Genomic DNA, 14,995 nt, shown 5'->3' with positions numbered 1-14,995 from the left:
TGGAGTGAGAAAGAATCTTGCTGTGGCATCATGGGCAATCTGTGTGACCCAACAGACAACTACAGGAATAATTTGTTCCCTCCTTTATCTTCAGATTCCCTTAATTTTAATAAAACTTATTAGTATGATGCATAACTGTTTAGCATTTTTGACCAATTGCCATACATAATATGTAATGGCAGACACCAGTACCCATCGAGGTTCCTTTATAGAGGAGGCTCAGGCTTTGCCTTGGCCATCTAACACCTGTAACTCAGTTGTCAACAGCACCCTTGAAGGCACATTTATCCACTTTAGTATAATGATCATAACTGCATTGCTTTTCATTTTATCCTTGCCCTTTCTTGAGTTTATACTCCCACTGACTACTGTGGGACAGTAAAGCTGTCATACCTCCTAAATCTGATACCTGTCAGCATTCTGCTGTGCTGGAAGGATGCCAGGAAACCACACCAGGGACTGCCTTGTTGTCTTTTCATAGGGAAATCACATCTGGAAATATATAGCATAGATAAATTGTTGTCTGACTAGGAATCTGTTTTGTTCAACAAAAAGCACTAAATTACAGCCAGCCACAGGACTTGAGGGTTTCAGCCCTATGAGGGTGGAGGGTTTGGAAAGGCAAGTGCGAGATTGATGGTACTAGAGGTCAAATTGGGTTAGGGATTGAACAAAAATGACACGTGGGGATCAAATCTATTGGTATATAAATTAGGGTTTTTAATCTTGACATTTTTTATTAATCGATTTAATCATACGATCTACTAATCGATTAATCACACCTGTTTGCTAGTGATATGAAATTGTATTGAAAGACAATTACAAGTAATACAGCCAGCCGATCATTTAAAGAAAACCACTTCCAGACAGATGGTTGTGAAACCAATCCAGGTAAGGTTTATTCATGTGTCTCCCGGATGTACAAGATCTTGATTTTGCCAAATCTGATTATACAAACAGGAATATGAACTGATATTCTTGCAGGTTTGAAGCTGCCAAATTAACGTACTGACTACATGCTTGAACTACAACCCAGGTTATGTGTAATTTACACTATTTACTGCAAATGTTTCATAATGCCAGCTAATGTGTTTTTGTTTTTTTTATTTTTTTTATTTTTTTTTATTATTATTTAGTAGTCACCAATTGATTTTGATTTTTTTTAGGCTCAATCAATCAATCAATCAATCAATCAATCAATCTTTATTTTATATAGTGCCTTTCACAGTGGACCATCATCACAAAGAGCTTTACAAGATGCAGTAACAAGAAAATCCATAATACTTAAATACAGAGAAATGCATAATACATGCTATACAGGGAAAAAAAACAAAAAAAAACAATGCATAATACATTAAATGCAGTGGTAAGTGCATAATATATGAAATAGTACATTAAATACAGTGGAAAGTGCATAATACGTGAAATAGTAGCAGCAACACAGCAGCTAATAGAACAGGTGGGTCTTGAGGGTTGATTTAAAGCGAGCGACGGTGGGAGCATCACGGACCAAAGCTGGGAGAGAGTTCCGACGAGTCGGAGCCATGAAGCTAAACGAGCGTTCTCCAAGTGTGGTGCACTTTTGTTTGAGGATAACAAGCAGGCCAGAGTCAGAGGACCTCAGCTTGCGGGCAGGGACATAGCGGGTCAGCAGGTTGAGGAGGTACTCGGGACCTGTGTGATGAAGGGCATTGTAGGTGAGCAGGAGAGTTTTGAAAATAATCCTGAACTTTACAGGTAGCTAGTGCAGCTGGGAAAGACGGGGGGTGATGTGATCACGTTTTATTACATCTGGTAAGGATCCTGGCAGCGCCATTCTGAACTAGCTGCAGTTGGTTTATGGTGCGTGCCGGGAGACCACCATAGAGAGAATTGCAGTAGTCGAGTCGAGAGGAGACAAATGCATGACAAAGTATCTCCGCATCCGAGAGGGAGAGGTAGGGACGGACTTTGGAGATGTTTCGAAGATGGTAGAAGGAAGGTTTGACCATGGAGGAGATGTGGGCATCAAAGGAGAGGTTGCTGTCAAGAAGTACACCAAGGCTTCATACTGTGGGGGAAGGCAGCAGCAGACAGTTTCCGAGGTTTGGGGCAGCTATATTTAGATTCTTAAGTTCTTAACTATCACCCAGCTGTTGCTTTCTAATTAAAAATGTTTTTGATATAAAGCATGTCAGTGTTGCACAGGCGTTAGTACACAGGACAATACTAATATGCTTCCCCACTTTACCTATCCAAAATCAGCCTTGAGGAATATTTTAAGAAACATTGTTTCCTGTAATAGTTAGCAGGCTATAATAATGATGCATAACAAATAAGTTCCTGTCATCCTTGGTAATTAATGATAGAGAGGATCATAGTGCTATCATATGACAATAAAAACATGTATTTGCACTACTTGTAGGACTTTTGCATTGGAATACCATTTGCAGCAGAGATAGTGGTCAGTTTTCTTTACAGTACATCTCATCTCAGTCAAAGAGTATACAGGGAATCTGTTAACAACCGGATTAAATCTCAGAAGTCATAATAGCATATGTCTGCTAAAAAAATCAGGTTAGAAGCAGGTGAAAGATTGAAAAGCCAGTGGAAGTGATTTGTGGTGCAGACATGGTTGTACTCTTGGCACCGATTGGTGCAGGTCATGCTTCATATTCTCTGGGTTCTCTCATCTCCTAGGCAAAGGAAGGATGAGCTGGAGCAGAGGATGTCTGCTCTGCAGGAGAGCCGCAGAGAGCTCATGGTTCAGCTCGAGGGGCTGATGAAACTTCTGAAGGTAGGCCTCACAATGCAGACTGTTCACTTGGATATATAAAGGGTTAGATCCACTCTTTTGTTTACTCCTATATTTGGAAATGTTGTTCATGTTAAAAAATACATAACAACTTCATGAGGCCTTGAATTATATTAGTTATTGTTTGGTTCTAGTTTTGGAAAGTTTTTTTTCATCCTTTAAAAATAAATAAGTCAAGTAGAGGTTACACTTTGAACATACACCCTAGAGACCACCAGCAAAAACCATAAAATCTTTCTCTGACAAAGTAAGAAAAGGTGAAACTCAACCTGCAGTTTCAAAAGATATGAATGTTGCAGAATCTACATTGTGTGGATGGCTAAAAGACAAAGAAAAACTAGGAGGTTTTCTTGATAAGATTGACTCCAGAGGGCTGCTCTAGGAAAAAAATGTGCTGCGCTAAAGAGTGAGACAAGCTGCTGTGAGAGTGCAAGACTTTGTTGTTTTTGGTGTGGCTCAGGCTAACGGGTCGGGAATAATCATTCCAATAAACCATGGATTCAAGTACCTGCAAATTGTGTTTGTCTCCTTCCTTCATTTTCCACCATACGCTACAATATTAATTTGGCTTGTGGGCATTGTAAATCATTTCAGGAACAAAAATGCCAATATTCGTTGTAAGGCAAAACACAGATAACGTGGTCTCCAATTATAGACCCCGACAACCACATTATAAAGGGGTAGCACTGTATTGTATAATTGAATATACACACACAGTGGTGCGGCACTCTTGTGATAAAACTTCACTTATTATTCATGTTAATATGTAAAGGAATACTTGTACTGTAACGGAAATATTCAAATGCTGCATCAGGCTTCTTCTAATTAGGGCTAAGTGAAAACAAAATACCCTGAGATGTAGTATAACCTGTTCTAGCACTGGAAACTAAATGTTATTGTTATTACTGATACATGGTTGAAAACCCTCTTAAAACGCAAACATGGTGCAGAATGTAGATTAAACATCACAAAACATCATTGTAATACATGACATACACATTTATATATATATATATATATATACACAGTACTGTGCAAAAGTTTTAGGCAGGTATGAAAAAATGCTGTAAAGTAAGAATGCTTTCAAAATAGACATGTTAATAGTTTATATTTATCAATTAACAAAATGCAAAGTGAGTGAACAGAAGAAAAATCTACATCAAATCAATATTTGGTGTGACCACCCTTTGCCTTCAAAACAGCATCAATTCTTCTAGGTACACTTGCACACAGTTTTTGAAGGAACTCGGCAGGTAGGTTGGCCCAAACATCTTGGAGAACTAACCACAGTTCTTCTGTGGATTTAGGCAGCCTCAGTTGCTTCTCTCTCTTCATGTAATCCCAGACAGACTCGATGATGTTGAGATCAGGGCTCTGTGGGGGCCATACCATCACTTCCAGGACTCCTTGTTCTTCTTTACGCTGAAGATAGTTCTTAATGACTTTCGCTGTATGTTTGGGGTCGTTGTCATGCTGCAGAATAAATTTGGGGCCAATCAGATGCCTCCCTGATGGTATTGCATGATAGATAAGTATCTGCCTGTACTTCTCAGCATTGAGGAGACCATTAATTCTGACCAAATCCCCAACTCCATTTGCAGAAATGCAGCCCCAAACTTGCAAGGAACCTCCACCATGCTTCACTGTTGCCTGCAGACACTCATTCGTGTACCGCTTTCCAGCCCTTCGGCGAACAAACTGCCTTCTGCTACAGCCAAATATTTCAGATTTTGACTCATCAGTCCAGAGCACCTGCTGCCATTTTTCTGCACCCTGAGTTCCTGTGTTTTCGTGCATAGTTGAGTCGCTTGGCCTTGTTTCCACGTCGGAGGTATGGCTTTTTGTCCGCAAGTCTTCCATGAAGGCCACTTCTGACCAGACTTCTCCGGACAGTAGATGGGTGTACCAGGGTCCCACTGTTTTCTGCCAATTCTGAGCTGATGGTACTGCTGGACATCTTCCGATTGCGAAGGGAAGTAAGCATGATGTGTCTTTCATCTGCTGCAGTAAGTTTCCTTGGCCGACCACTGCGTCTACGGTCCTCAACGTTGCCCGTTTCTTTGTGCTTCTTCAAAAGAGCTTGGACAGCACATCTGGAAACCCCTGTCTGCCTTGAAATTTCTGCCTGGGAGAGACCTTGCTGATGCAGTATAACTACCTTGTGTCTTGTTGCTGTGCTCAGTCTTGCCATGGTGTATGACTTTTGACAGTAAACTGTCTTCAGCAACCTCACCTTGTTAGCTGAGTTTGGCTGTTCCTCACCCAGTTTTATTCCTCCTACACAGCTGTTTCTGTTTCAGTTAATGATTGTGTTTCAACCTACATATTGAATTGATGATCATTAGCACCTGTTTGGTATAATTGTTTAATCATACACCTGACTATATGCCTACAAAATCCCTGACTTTGTGCAAGTGTACCTAGAAGAATTGATGCTGTTTTGAAGGCAAAGGGTGGTCACACCAAATATTGATTTGATGTAGATTTTTCTTTTGTTCACTCACTTTGCATTTTGTTAATTGATAAATATAAACTATTAACATGTCTATTTTTGACAGCATTCTTACTTTACAGCATTTTTTCACACCTGCCTAAAACTTTTGCAAAGTACTGTATATATATATTGTGAGACAGCAGGGAGGGGGTTAAAACCTCTCTGCAGGAAAAACATGTGCGGAAGGCACACTTTTGTGTTGTTTAATTGTTTTATTGATTGATCATTACCTGCACCTGGCTACTATTGAAAATTGGAGCCAGGTGCAAGGTTTATAAGGAGAACAGTCAGTCTGCTCTAGGCTGCTGAGTAGAAGGAAGCAGAAGAGAGGTGCTCTGCTTCCGAGCAGTCGTGAGTAAGTACTGTGTTAAGCCAGCGTGGTTTTTGTGTGTGGGGCAGGTAAACGGTTTAGCCGTCCTGCGTATTAGTAAGGGAAAAATCCAGTTGAGTTAGTGCTCCAAGAGGAGCTAGGTGTTTATTTTGCTTTTGTATTTTGTGTGTTTTGTTTACTTTTGTGTTTATTAAAAATAGCGCACTAGCGCTTAAAACTCCATTTCATTGTTCTGGGTCGTATTTTTAAAGGGGCACGAACCCGAGTGAGTTGTGCTTTGTCACATATGGTGGAGAATGCGGGCAGAGTGTGTGGGCACCCCTACGACCCAGAAAATGGATTTTAAAGAATTGATCGTAATGATCAATCGTAACACCGCTGCTCAGAAAGAGCAGACAAAGAAGTGGAGACAGGAGTGGGGGCTACCGGATCCGGAGCCGACAGAGCTAGACCTGCTACTCCAAAAGTGGGAGCAAGCAAGAGGTACCCTGCTGACTCCAGCTCCAGAGCCCAGAGAGGAGGAGCCGCCGCTTCCAGAGCCCAGAGGGGAGGAGCCGCCGCTTCCGGAGCCCAGAGGGGAGGAGCCGCCGCTTCCGGAGCCCAGAGGGGAGGAGCCGCCGCTTCCGGAGCCCAGAGGGGAGGAGCCCAGAGGGGAGGAGGTGAAAAGCATACCTCCACCACAGCCCCGACCACCACCCCTACAGCCCAGTTCGGCGCCGCTGCGTCCAGTCCCTCACCCCATGCTCCTGGACACCCTGCCGGTCTACCTGGACCTCCCTGTGCTGGACCTAGAGCCCAGGAGTCTGCAGCACTGGCCACAGCTCTGCCCCTGGTTACCTGCTCCGCTCTCCCCGAGCACCCAGACGTCGCTGGGCTGCTGCCAGACGTCGCTGAGGCTCCCCCTGTTAGCTGCTTCGCTCCCCCTGGGTGATCGGACATCACTGCGCCAGTTCCCAGGGGAAGACCTGTGTCCACTGCGGCATCCTCCAGTGCCCCGGCCTACGCTTCGGTCGGCCCTGTTAGCCCGGTGGGGTCCCGTGTCGCCGGTTTGCGGACCCTTCCTGGCAGCGCCGGAAGGACCGACCCATCCTCAAGCCCGCCCGTGGAAGAGGGCGGCAATGGACATTGCTGGACTTGAGGCTGGGTGGTCTTTTAAGGGTGGAGGGAGGTGGCCGTGGTATGGCCGGTGTCTTGAAAAGACATGGGGGGGGATGTGTGAGACAGCAGGGAGGGGGTTAAAACCTCTCTGCAGGAAAAACATGTGCGGAAGGCACACTTTTGTGTTGTTTAATTGTTTTATTGATTGATCATTACCTGCACCTGGCTACTATTGAAAATTGGAGCCAGGTGCAAGGTTTATAAGGAGAACAGTCAGTCTGCTCTAGGCTGCTGAGTAGAAGGAAGCAGAAGAGAGGTGCTCTGCTTCCGAGCAGTCGTGAGTAAGTACTGTGTTAAGCCAGCGTGGTTTTTGTGTGTGGGGCAGGTAAACGGTTTAGCCGTCCTGCGTATTAGTAAGGGAAAAATCCAGTTGAGTTAGTGCTCCAAGAGGAGCTAGGTGTTTATTTTGCTTTTGTATTTTGTGTGTTTTGTTTACTTTTGTGTTTATTAAAAATAGCGCACTAGCGCTTAAAACTCCATTTCATTGTTCTGGGTCGTATTTTTAAAGGGGCACGAACCCGAGTGAGTTGTGCTTTGTCACAATATATATATATATATATATATTGTAAACGAGCGGCCCTTACTCGCGTTCGTTGCCCCTTTAAAACACGACCCAGCACACAGAAATGGCGTTTTCAAGCGCTGACGCGCTATATTTTAATAAACACAAAAATAAACAAATACAAAATCAAAATAAACACCTAACTCCTCTTGGAGCACTAACTCAACTTTCAGGAACACACTGCCTAACACGGGACAGCTAAGCTGTTTTCCCGTCCTTACAAAAACACAGGTTTGTCACCGCACTTACTTTTTTTAACTCTGGCTACTTGGAGACACAGCACCTCTTCTGCCTCCTTCTACTCAGCAGCCTCGAGCAGACTGCCTGCTCTCCTTTTAAACCCAGCATCTGGATCTAATTCCCCCAATAACGCCCAGGTGCGGATGATAATTAATAATAAAACAATTAAACTAAACAAAACAATTAGCAAACCAAATGAAACAATAAAGCAATACAATCAAACAATTAACAAAAGGTGCATTCTCACATTTTTCTCTCGCAGGGAGGTTTTAACCCCCTTCCTGCTGTCTCTCACAACCCGCTATCTTACAATATATATATATATATATATATATATATATATATAATATATTTAAACATGTATATGTACATACATTTATGTGTTCAAGTTTATATATATATAAGCATGTATACACATTTATATATATATATATATATATATATATATATATATATATATATATATATATATACATACATACATTTATGTGTTTAAGTTTGTCATTTATTGTAATAAATATATACTTATTCTGTCTGTATTGGGGATATTGGGTCTCTTATGAAAGTATTTTAATATAATTGGACACAAGTTTACATTTTTCATGATCAACCCTTTCTACAGGAAGAAGAAATGAAGCAGGCAGTAAGTTTGTAGTCTTAAGTGGGGCAAACAGACCTAACGTTTAACGCTACTACAGTAGTTTGCTTTTTATAAGGCCTTGGGCTTGAGATTTCTGACTTTGTGTTTCTCAAGCGGAATGACTAATGCAGTGCTGTTTGTGGAATGGTTTGTGGAAAATAGAATGCAATGACCAAAACAAAAAAGTTGCATTTGAGGCCAGCAGCTAAACGTAGCGATTTCACCATTAACTGCACACTTCATTATTTTTAACCAGTCAGCACACAGATTGTAGCCCAAAAAATGGATACGCTAGGTACATCTCATTTTAAAAGCATATCCAGGTTTAAATTAATAATACTACTTAATTCTCATTATTCCTATGGAGTATTAAACTCCTGTTTGTTAATACCATACTTAATATTGCCTTATCCATGCTTTTCCGTGCGTCTTATCTGGGATTTGATACTTTGGTTGTCTAATTGATTGTTTTTTTTTTAGTCTACTGAAGACAGCGGGTTTGTCCTGTGGATTCTTTGAATTCGGAAAAAAAGAAACCACAGTCAACAAAGCCAGTTCCACATAATTGCGACCAAATTGACTGGCATTCTAACATTATAATACAATTTTGTAATACATAGATAAATTGTAGATGTTTTAAGAGGCAAAATCCATTAGCGTGAGGAAGCTGTGGATTATTTTATTCAAAAAAAGTAATTTGAACCAAGTAAAAAAAAAAAAAAAAACTGCTTCCCTAATTTTAAAATGTTTGGCTCTGAGAATCGCGCTGCTTCAAACAGCAAAATAATATGCAATCACCTGTTGTTAAACACCCATCTTTATTGGTTAAGGTTGAAGCAACATCTGGGTGCACTTCTTGAAATGAAGCTGAAAACAATTACTTGTCTCAGTACAGTTCCTGCTGTCTAAATTGTATGTGAAACAACAATATTACAGCGCTGTTATGCATGCCGTTTATCTTTTTATATAATTTACATAATAATTTAGTTTATTTTAACACCAGTTTTTATTCATTGTAACTGCACTCTTGGCGTGTAGAAAATAGGAGCATTCAAACTAACAGCATGTGCTTTCATTATGTTTTGTAATTATATGAACCATATCAGAATTAAATTAGACAGTAAAGTGTTTGATAAAGCTTTGAATTTTACTGTGCATGCTCTGGCATCAGCCTATGAGGAAAAGGGATGTGTGAGATTTGATCAGTATTGTTAGCCATACACATTAAACACCAGGCAGTCATGTACTGACACCTTCAAGTTATACTGGGTTGGTGCTTTAATACAGAAAATGTTTATTGAATGAATACAAAAATACTTGCTAGGTGTTTAAAGTACATTCTTCTCACGTCTCACAGTAGCTTTTGAATTGTGCAGTAGTATCTTGCCTCACAAATCAAGGAATGCACATTTAACAGCTGTCTTCACCTCTATTACGTTTTTCTGCACCACATGGACTGTACATGAGCTCTCCTAGGACCTGTGCTGTTGGAAAAGCATGTCCAATTCTTGATTTTGTTGACATATTTCATAACGAGTAGCAGCTACTCTGACACCATGGATTTTTGTATGTTTTTGCTGTTTCTGGGTTCAGGGTCAGGGTGATTTGGCCCTGGAGCACAGTCCCTCAGTTTTTCCTCATATTAGTGGTTAGCTGTGTTATCTCTGGCAGGGCTTTAAATTGACCATCAATAACTCTTTTCTGGTGTTTCAGACACAAGGGGCAGGCTCCCCTCGCTCGTCTCCCAGCCACACCATCAGCAGGCCCATCCCTATGCCGATCCGCTCTGCATCCGCCTGCTCGACGCCAACCCACACACCTCAGGACTCTCTCACCGGCGTTGGAGGGGACGTACAGGAAGCCTTTGCTCAGGGTAGGCCAATGATGTGAAAAAGGGATTCTCTACTATTGCTTCTTTCACAGATACTGATTTTAATTTCCCCAGAATTAAGTTTCCAACTGTGCATTGCACACGAGCCTCTGAGACTAGCCTTGGTAGCCTGGTTGAAGTAAAATAATAATTTACCTGTGCCCCCATTTAAATAACCTTTGTATACACTGTAGAACATCATTGGTGTGCAACATTTCTCTGAAGAAGCATTTAAGGACCAATCAGACAGAGCACTCTGCTTTTTTCAGTACCACGAATTGCAAGCAGGTGACGATTTAGAGCATTTAGCTATAACAAAGAAGCACGGTGCTTGAACATTTTAAATCCCTGTGGCAAAGTGGTTTGCAGTGCGCAGGTGTAGAGGTGATGCAGTGCTCAAGACAAGGACAAACAACAAAGTACTGGTGAAATGATGGTTTATTTAGAATCCAAAGTCCACGGGTTCAGTTAAGTCCACGGGTTCAGTCCCGAAATAATATACACAGTATTTTTAAACACACACTAATACACAAAATACGGTCACAAGTCCAAAGTGAGTGCTGTAGTGCTCGTGGTGCAAATACAATTTATCGTACTCAAGGTGCAATGTTGTCCGGGTTTGTGCTGGCCTGTAGTGACAGCTCCGGATTGTGTTAGCCGTCTAATAATAACAAATAAATAGATTTTAGACAAAGAAAACAAACAAAATACTCACAATACATTTTACGTTCTCCTTCCGGTTCAGCATTTAAACATGCAAAGGAACAGATCACCTCGCTACGTCCCATTATATACCGTCAATCACGCCCCCTTTGTTAACGATTGCAACCTCTTCTCCAGTCCACGTCTGCCACATCGTTTCCCTTCCAGGTCAATGATTTACTGTACTGTAGCTCCGCCCTCTTTCTAGATGGCCGACTTCCACCTAACCTTGGGAATGAATTGTCTGGCCATCCAGTCCAGGGCACTCTGTTCCCTTTACACAGTGCCCTCACAGGTCAGGAGGGAGATGCATCACCAAGAATCATTTTGTCACAGTCGCACGGACAGGTTTAAACTGTTAAGAATGAAATTACTGTCATGTAATGAAAAAAATGAAAAGGCAGTGATATCAGTAACTGACAATAGTGGGTAAGCGTAGGCATAGAAATATGGCAGCAAAAAATGTCATAATCTTGTGTGGCAAAAAGAGAGATGAAACCAAGCTGACCATGCTGTATTCCCCTCTACATGCCACAGGTCATATAGCCAAGAGAAGAAGCTAAAGAATTAAACTACAGCCCATGGCATCAATGAAACATTAGCAGGGATTCAGTTATAATAATTGAGCAGCCCATGTGTCATCCCTGAATACATTTTTATTTTTATTTATTTTTTACTTAATTTTAAAGGATGTTTTTTTTTTCTTTTTTTTCTGTACCGTACATAACCAAACACAATGCATTGTGCTGAAGAGAGGGAACATTAAAAAGTAAACCAACAGTCGTCTACAATTTCAAGAGATGCTATGAAGGCAAACTATTGATTGAAAATAACAATAAACGTGGCAGTGATTTAAATATCTTATTGTGCCAAGAGGAATTTTTAGTTTAAAAAAAAAATTAATAATAATGTTTTGTTTAATAAGCATTAAGAGTAAGTATGTGTAATGGGCAGTGTTGTATGATATGCTCCCATTGCAGATTCTTTCCCCAGTTGGTGAGATGAGAGGTTAAGGGATGATTATGATAATGAGGTTTATGTGGACTGCAAAATATCTTATGTATTAAACAAATATTTATTTTAATGTTTTCACCAGAGAGAATACAAATAGTATGTCGCCAGTGAAGATTTCATCATCAGTGAAGTAGAGGTATTAAATAAGCTACAGGAGCTAAAAATAACAAAGCACTGGGCCCAGATATGATTTATCCAAGGGTGCTTAAGGAAGCAAGGGTAGAAATAAGTAGACCACTGGCTATTATCATGAATACTATAGAAACAGATGAGGTCCCTGTAAGCTTGCAAATGTTGTGCCATTATTTAAAAAGGGGGATAAGACAGGTCATTATAGACCTATTACTTTAACTTCCACAACTTGTAAACTGATGGAAGCAGTATTAAGAGGTAAGCTTGAAGATACAGCAACAATATTATAAGGGATAGCCAGCATGGGCTCAGAAGAGGGAGGTCCTGCTTAACTGACCTGCCTTTGAGGATGTTACAGCTTATGTAGATGATGGCAACGCTTATAATTTATCTTGATTTTCAAAAAGCCTTTGAACTTTAAATCAGCAGGAATACAGGGGAGGACATGTAATTGGATACAGAACTGGTTAAAAAAACAGCAAGCAGAGAGTAATTGTGAGAGGTGTACAGTCAAATTGGGTGGTGTATTTAGTGGGGTACCACGAGGGTCTGTACTTACAGCCTTGCTGTTCCTCATTTATACAAATGACTTGGACAAAGTTGCCATTGCAAGATTGGCATCATCTTCACATTTAAGTAGTGGACTCTGAATCTGCAGCCCAGCTAATTCAAAGGGATTTGGACCTCCTCTGTAACTGGGAAGCACTTTTTGCATGGAATAGCCTACTAGGTGAAATAGTAGGATCTAAAGCTCTAGAACCACAAATGCAGACGAGCCCGGCTCTTTTGCATAGTGGCTAAGACACTTGCTTTGCGGTGCATGGGGTAATGATTACTGGTTACATCTGCATTTTTAAATCTTTGTCCTTGTACGATCCACTTATTTTAGTCCTTGAGCATTAGTTATTGAATATATATATATATATATATATATCTATATATATATATATATATATATATATATATATATATATATATATATATATATATACAGTGGTTTGCAGAAGTATTCACCCCCCTGCAAAGTTTTCACATTTTGTTGGCACCTGAGCGTACTACACAACGCTTTCAAATTAGACTTTACATGTAGAATCTACACAAACTACTCCACATTGATAAAGTTAAAAAATGCATATAGAATATTAGTAAGTAAGATTTACAGAGAAAAACAGATTAATCTCAGTTGCATAAGTATTCAACCCCCTTGCTACTACAGCCCTAAATCAGCTCAGGTTTTAATGATTTGTTTTGAATAATGACTCACTGTGTGACCTTGAGCAAGTCACTTAACCTACTTGTACTCCGTCTTTCGGGTGAGACGTTGTTGTAAGTCTCTGCAAGTCTTGGATAAAAGCGTCTGCTAAATAAACAAATATCCTGTATGCATTTAAGATACTTGCTTGTGCTGATCATGATTCTACTCCCACTCACATTTTTCCTTCAGTGTCCTTTGCTACTGTTTCCCTCTAGTGGCATAAAATAGCGACTGCATGTGAACTCTATTCAACAAGATACTCGACTCTGCTGATTTTCAATGAAGACTTCTGTCTCACTGCGCGCAAAGCATTGTGGTACATACAGAGAGCTCGGCGGAATTTTTTCTATGGCCAGTCAATGGAGGCGTAAGAAATGTTGGTTTGTGCTGGTTTTCGCCATGTTAAAAAAAAATGCATCAAACACTTGAAGTAGATTTAACATTTGCCCAAGGTATTTTGAAGAAAACGGCAACATTAGCAAATTATACCAATACGTAATTATTATGAAAAATGCTATTTTCTGAGCACTGTCCCGTACGGTGGTGCATGCGCAGAAACATCGCTCTAAAGAAGTGACGACTGCATGCAAGTCCAGATGTGTGTAGGAAAGACAGGCGTTATGTATTTATTATTCTTAACATTGAAATTAAGTTAAAACCGTGTTTAATAATCTTTTCAATTATTTTTTAACTCTCTCTCTCTCTCTCTCTCTCTCTCTCTCTCTCTCTCTCTCTCTCTCTCTCTCTCTCTCTCTCTCTCTCTCTCTCTCTCTCTCTCTCTCTCTCTCTCTCTATATATATATATATATATATATATATATACATGTTATTACAATTAAAAAACAAATTACATAATATACGGTATTTTATGTGTAAAGTGAAGTTAAGCTATATTTATTATTTAATTTTTGTAGTTTTAATTGATACATTATTTTGTTTATAAACTATTAAATACGGGTGCTTAATAGAATGGAAGATAAGAGACAAAAGTGTGAAGTCAACATTTATTATTCTTGGAGAAACGATTTTTATTCAAATAATTCACTATTCAGTGGTACAGTTATTATTATTATTATTATTATTATTATTATTATTATTATTATTATTATTATTATTTATTTCTTAGCAGACACCCTTATTCAGGGCAACTTACAATTGCTACAAGATATCACATTATTTTTTACATACAATTACCCATTTATACAGTTGGGTTTTTACTGGAGCAAACTAGGTAAAGTACCTTGCTCAAGGGTACAGCAGCAGTGTCCCCCATCTGGGATTGAACCCACGACCCTCCGGTCAAGAGTCCAGAGCCCTAACCACTACTCCACACTGCTGCAAGTTAACAGATCACAGTTTATATTTACAAAAATGAATTTGCAACAGTTACATAAATGATTTCACAAATAATTAACATACACAAAAATAGTAATAAAATATATCTGATATGATATAGCTTTTAAATCTCCCATTACCCGCTTCCGAAAGCTGTCAATAGATATTATCATCGATGACATGTTCGATCAGCAGTAACTGTATTTACTGTGCATGCGCCACGGAGCTATAGTGCTCAGAAAATAGCATTTTTCATAATAATTACGTGTTGTCATAATTCGCTAACCCCAATTACTGTCTGCCTGGCACCTGATTTTCATTAGTTTCCATGTGTTATAAATAAAAAGTATATGAAAAGTATATAGTTGTATTGCAGTATTGGATCAGCATGTACTGTAAAATGGTGCTAGGTGGTGCAGTCAATTCGAGTACTGGTCTTGTGGTTTGAATATGGATTGGGCCCCCAGT

At 39.9% G+C, this 14,995-nt stretch overlaps 1 protein-coding gene across 9 annotated transcripts in view; it reads left to right on the top strand.

Annotated features, from left to right (window-relative positions):
- dtna (dystrobrevin, alpha) overlaps positions 1-14,995 on the top strand; it is a 74,478-nt gene that overhangs the window by 48,194 nt on the left and 11,289 nt on the right. For 6 of the 9 annotated variants that reach the window (XM_059016164.1, XM_059016169.1, XM_059016174.1 and 3 more), the window contains 3 exons: positions 2,680-2,776; positions 8,202-8,222; positions 9,933-10,092. In XM_059016164.1, coding sequence (XP_058872147.1) covers positions 2,680-2,776; positions 8,202-8,222; positions 9,933-10,092 — 278 coding nt within the window. The remainder of the gene's footprint in view (positions 1-2,679; positions 2,777-8,201; positions 8,223-9,932; positions 10,093-14,995) is intronic. The other 3 variants (XM_033992762.3, XM_033992760.3, XM_033992764.3) reach the window with 1 other exon arrangement.

Source organism: Acipenser ruthenus, chromosome 3 (genome assembly GCF_902713425.1).
Source record: "Acipenser ruthenus chromosome 3, fAciRut3.2 maternal haplotype, whole genome shotgun sequence".
Taxonomy (NCBI): Eukaryota; Metazoa; Chordata; class Actinopteri; order Acipenseriformes; family Acipenseridae; genus Acipenser; species Acipenser ruthenus.
Note: the sequence above shows the minus strand (reverse complement) of the source record. Positions and strands in the feature narration are given on the sequence as shown.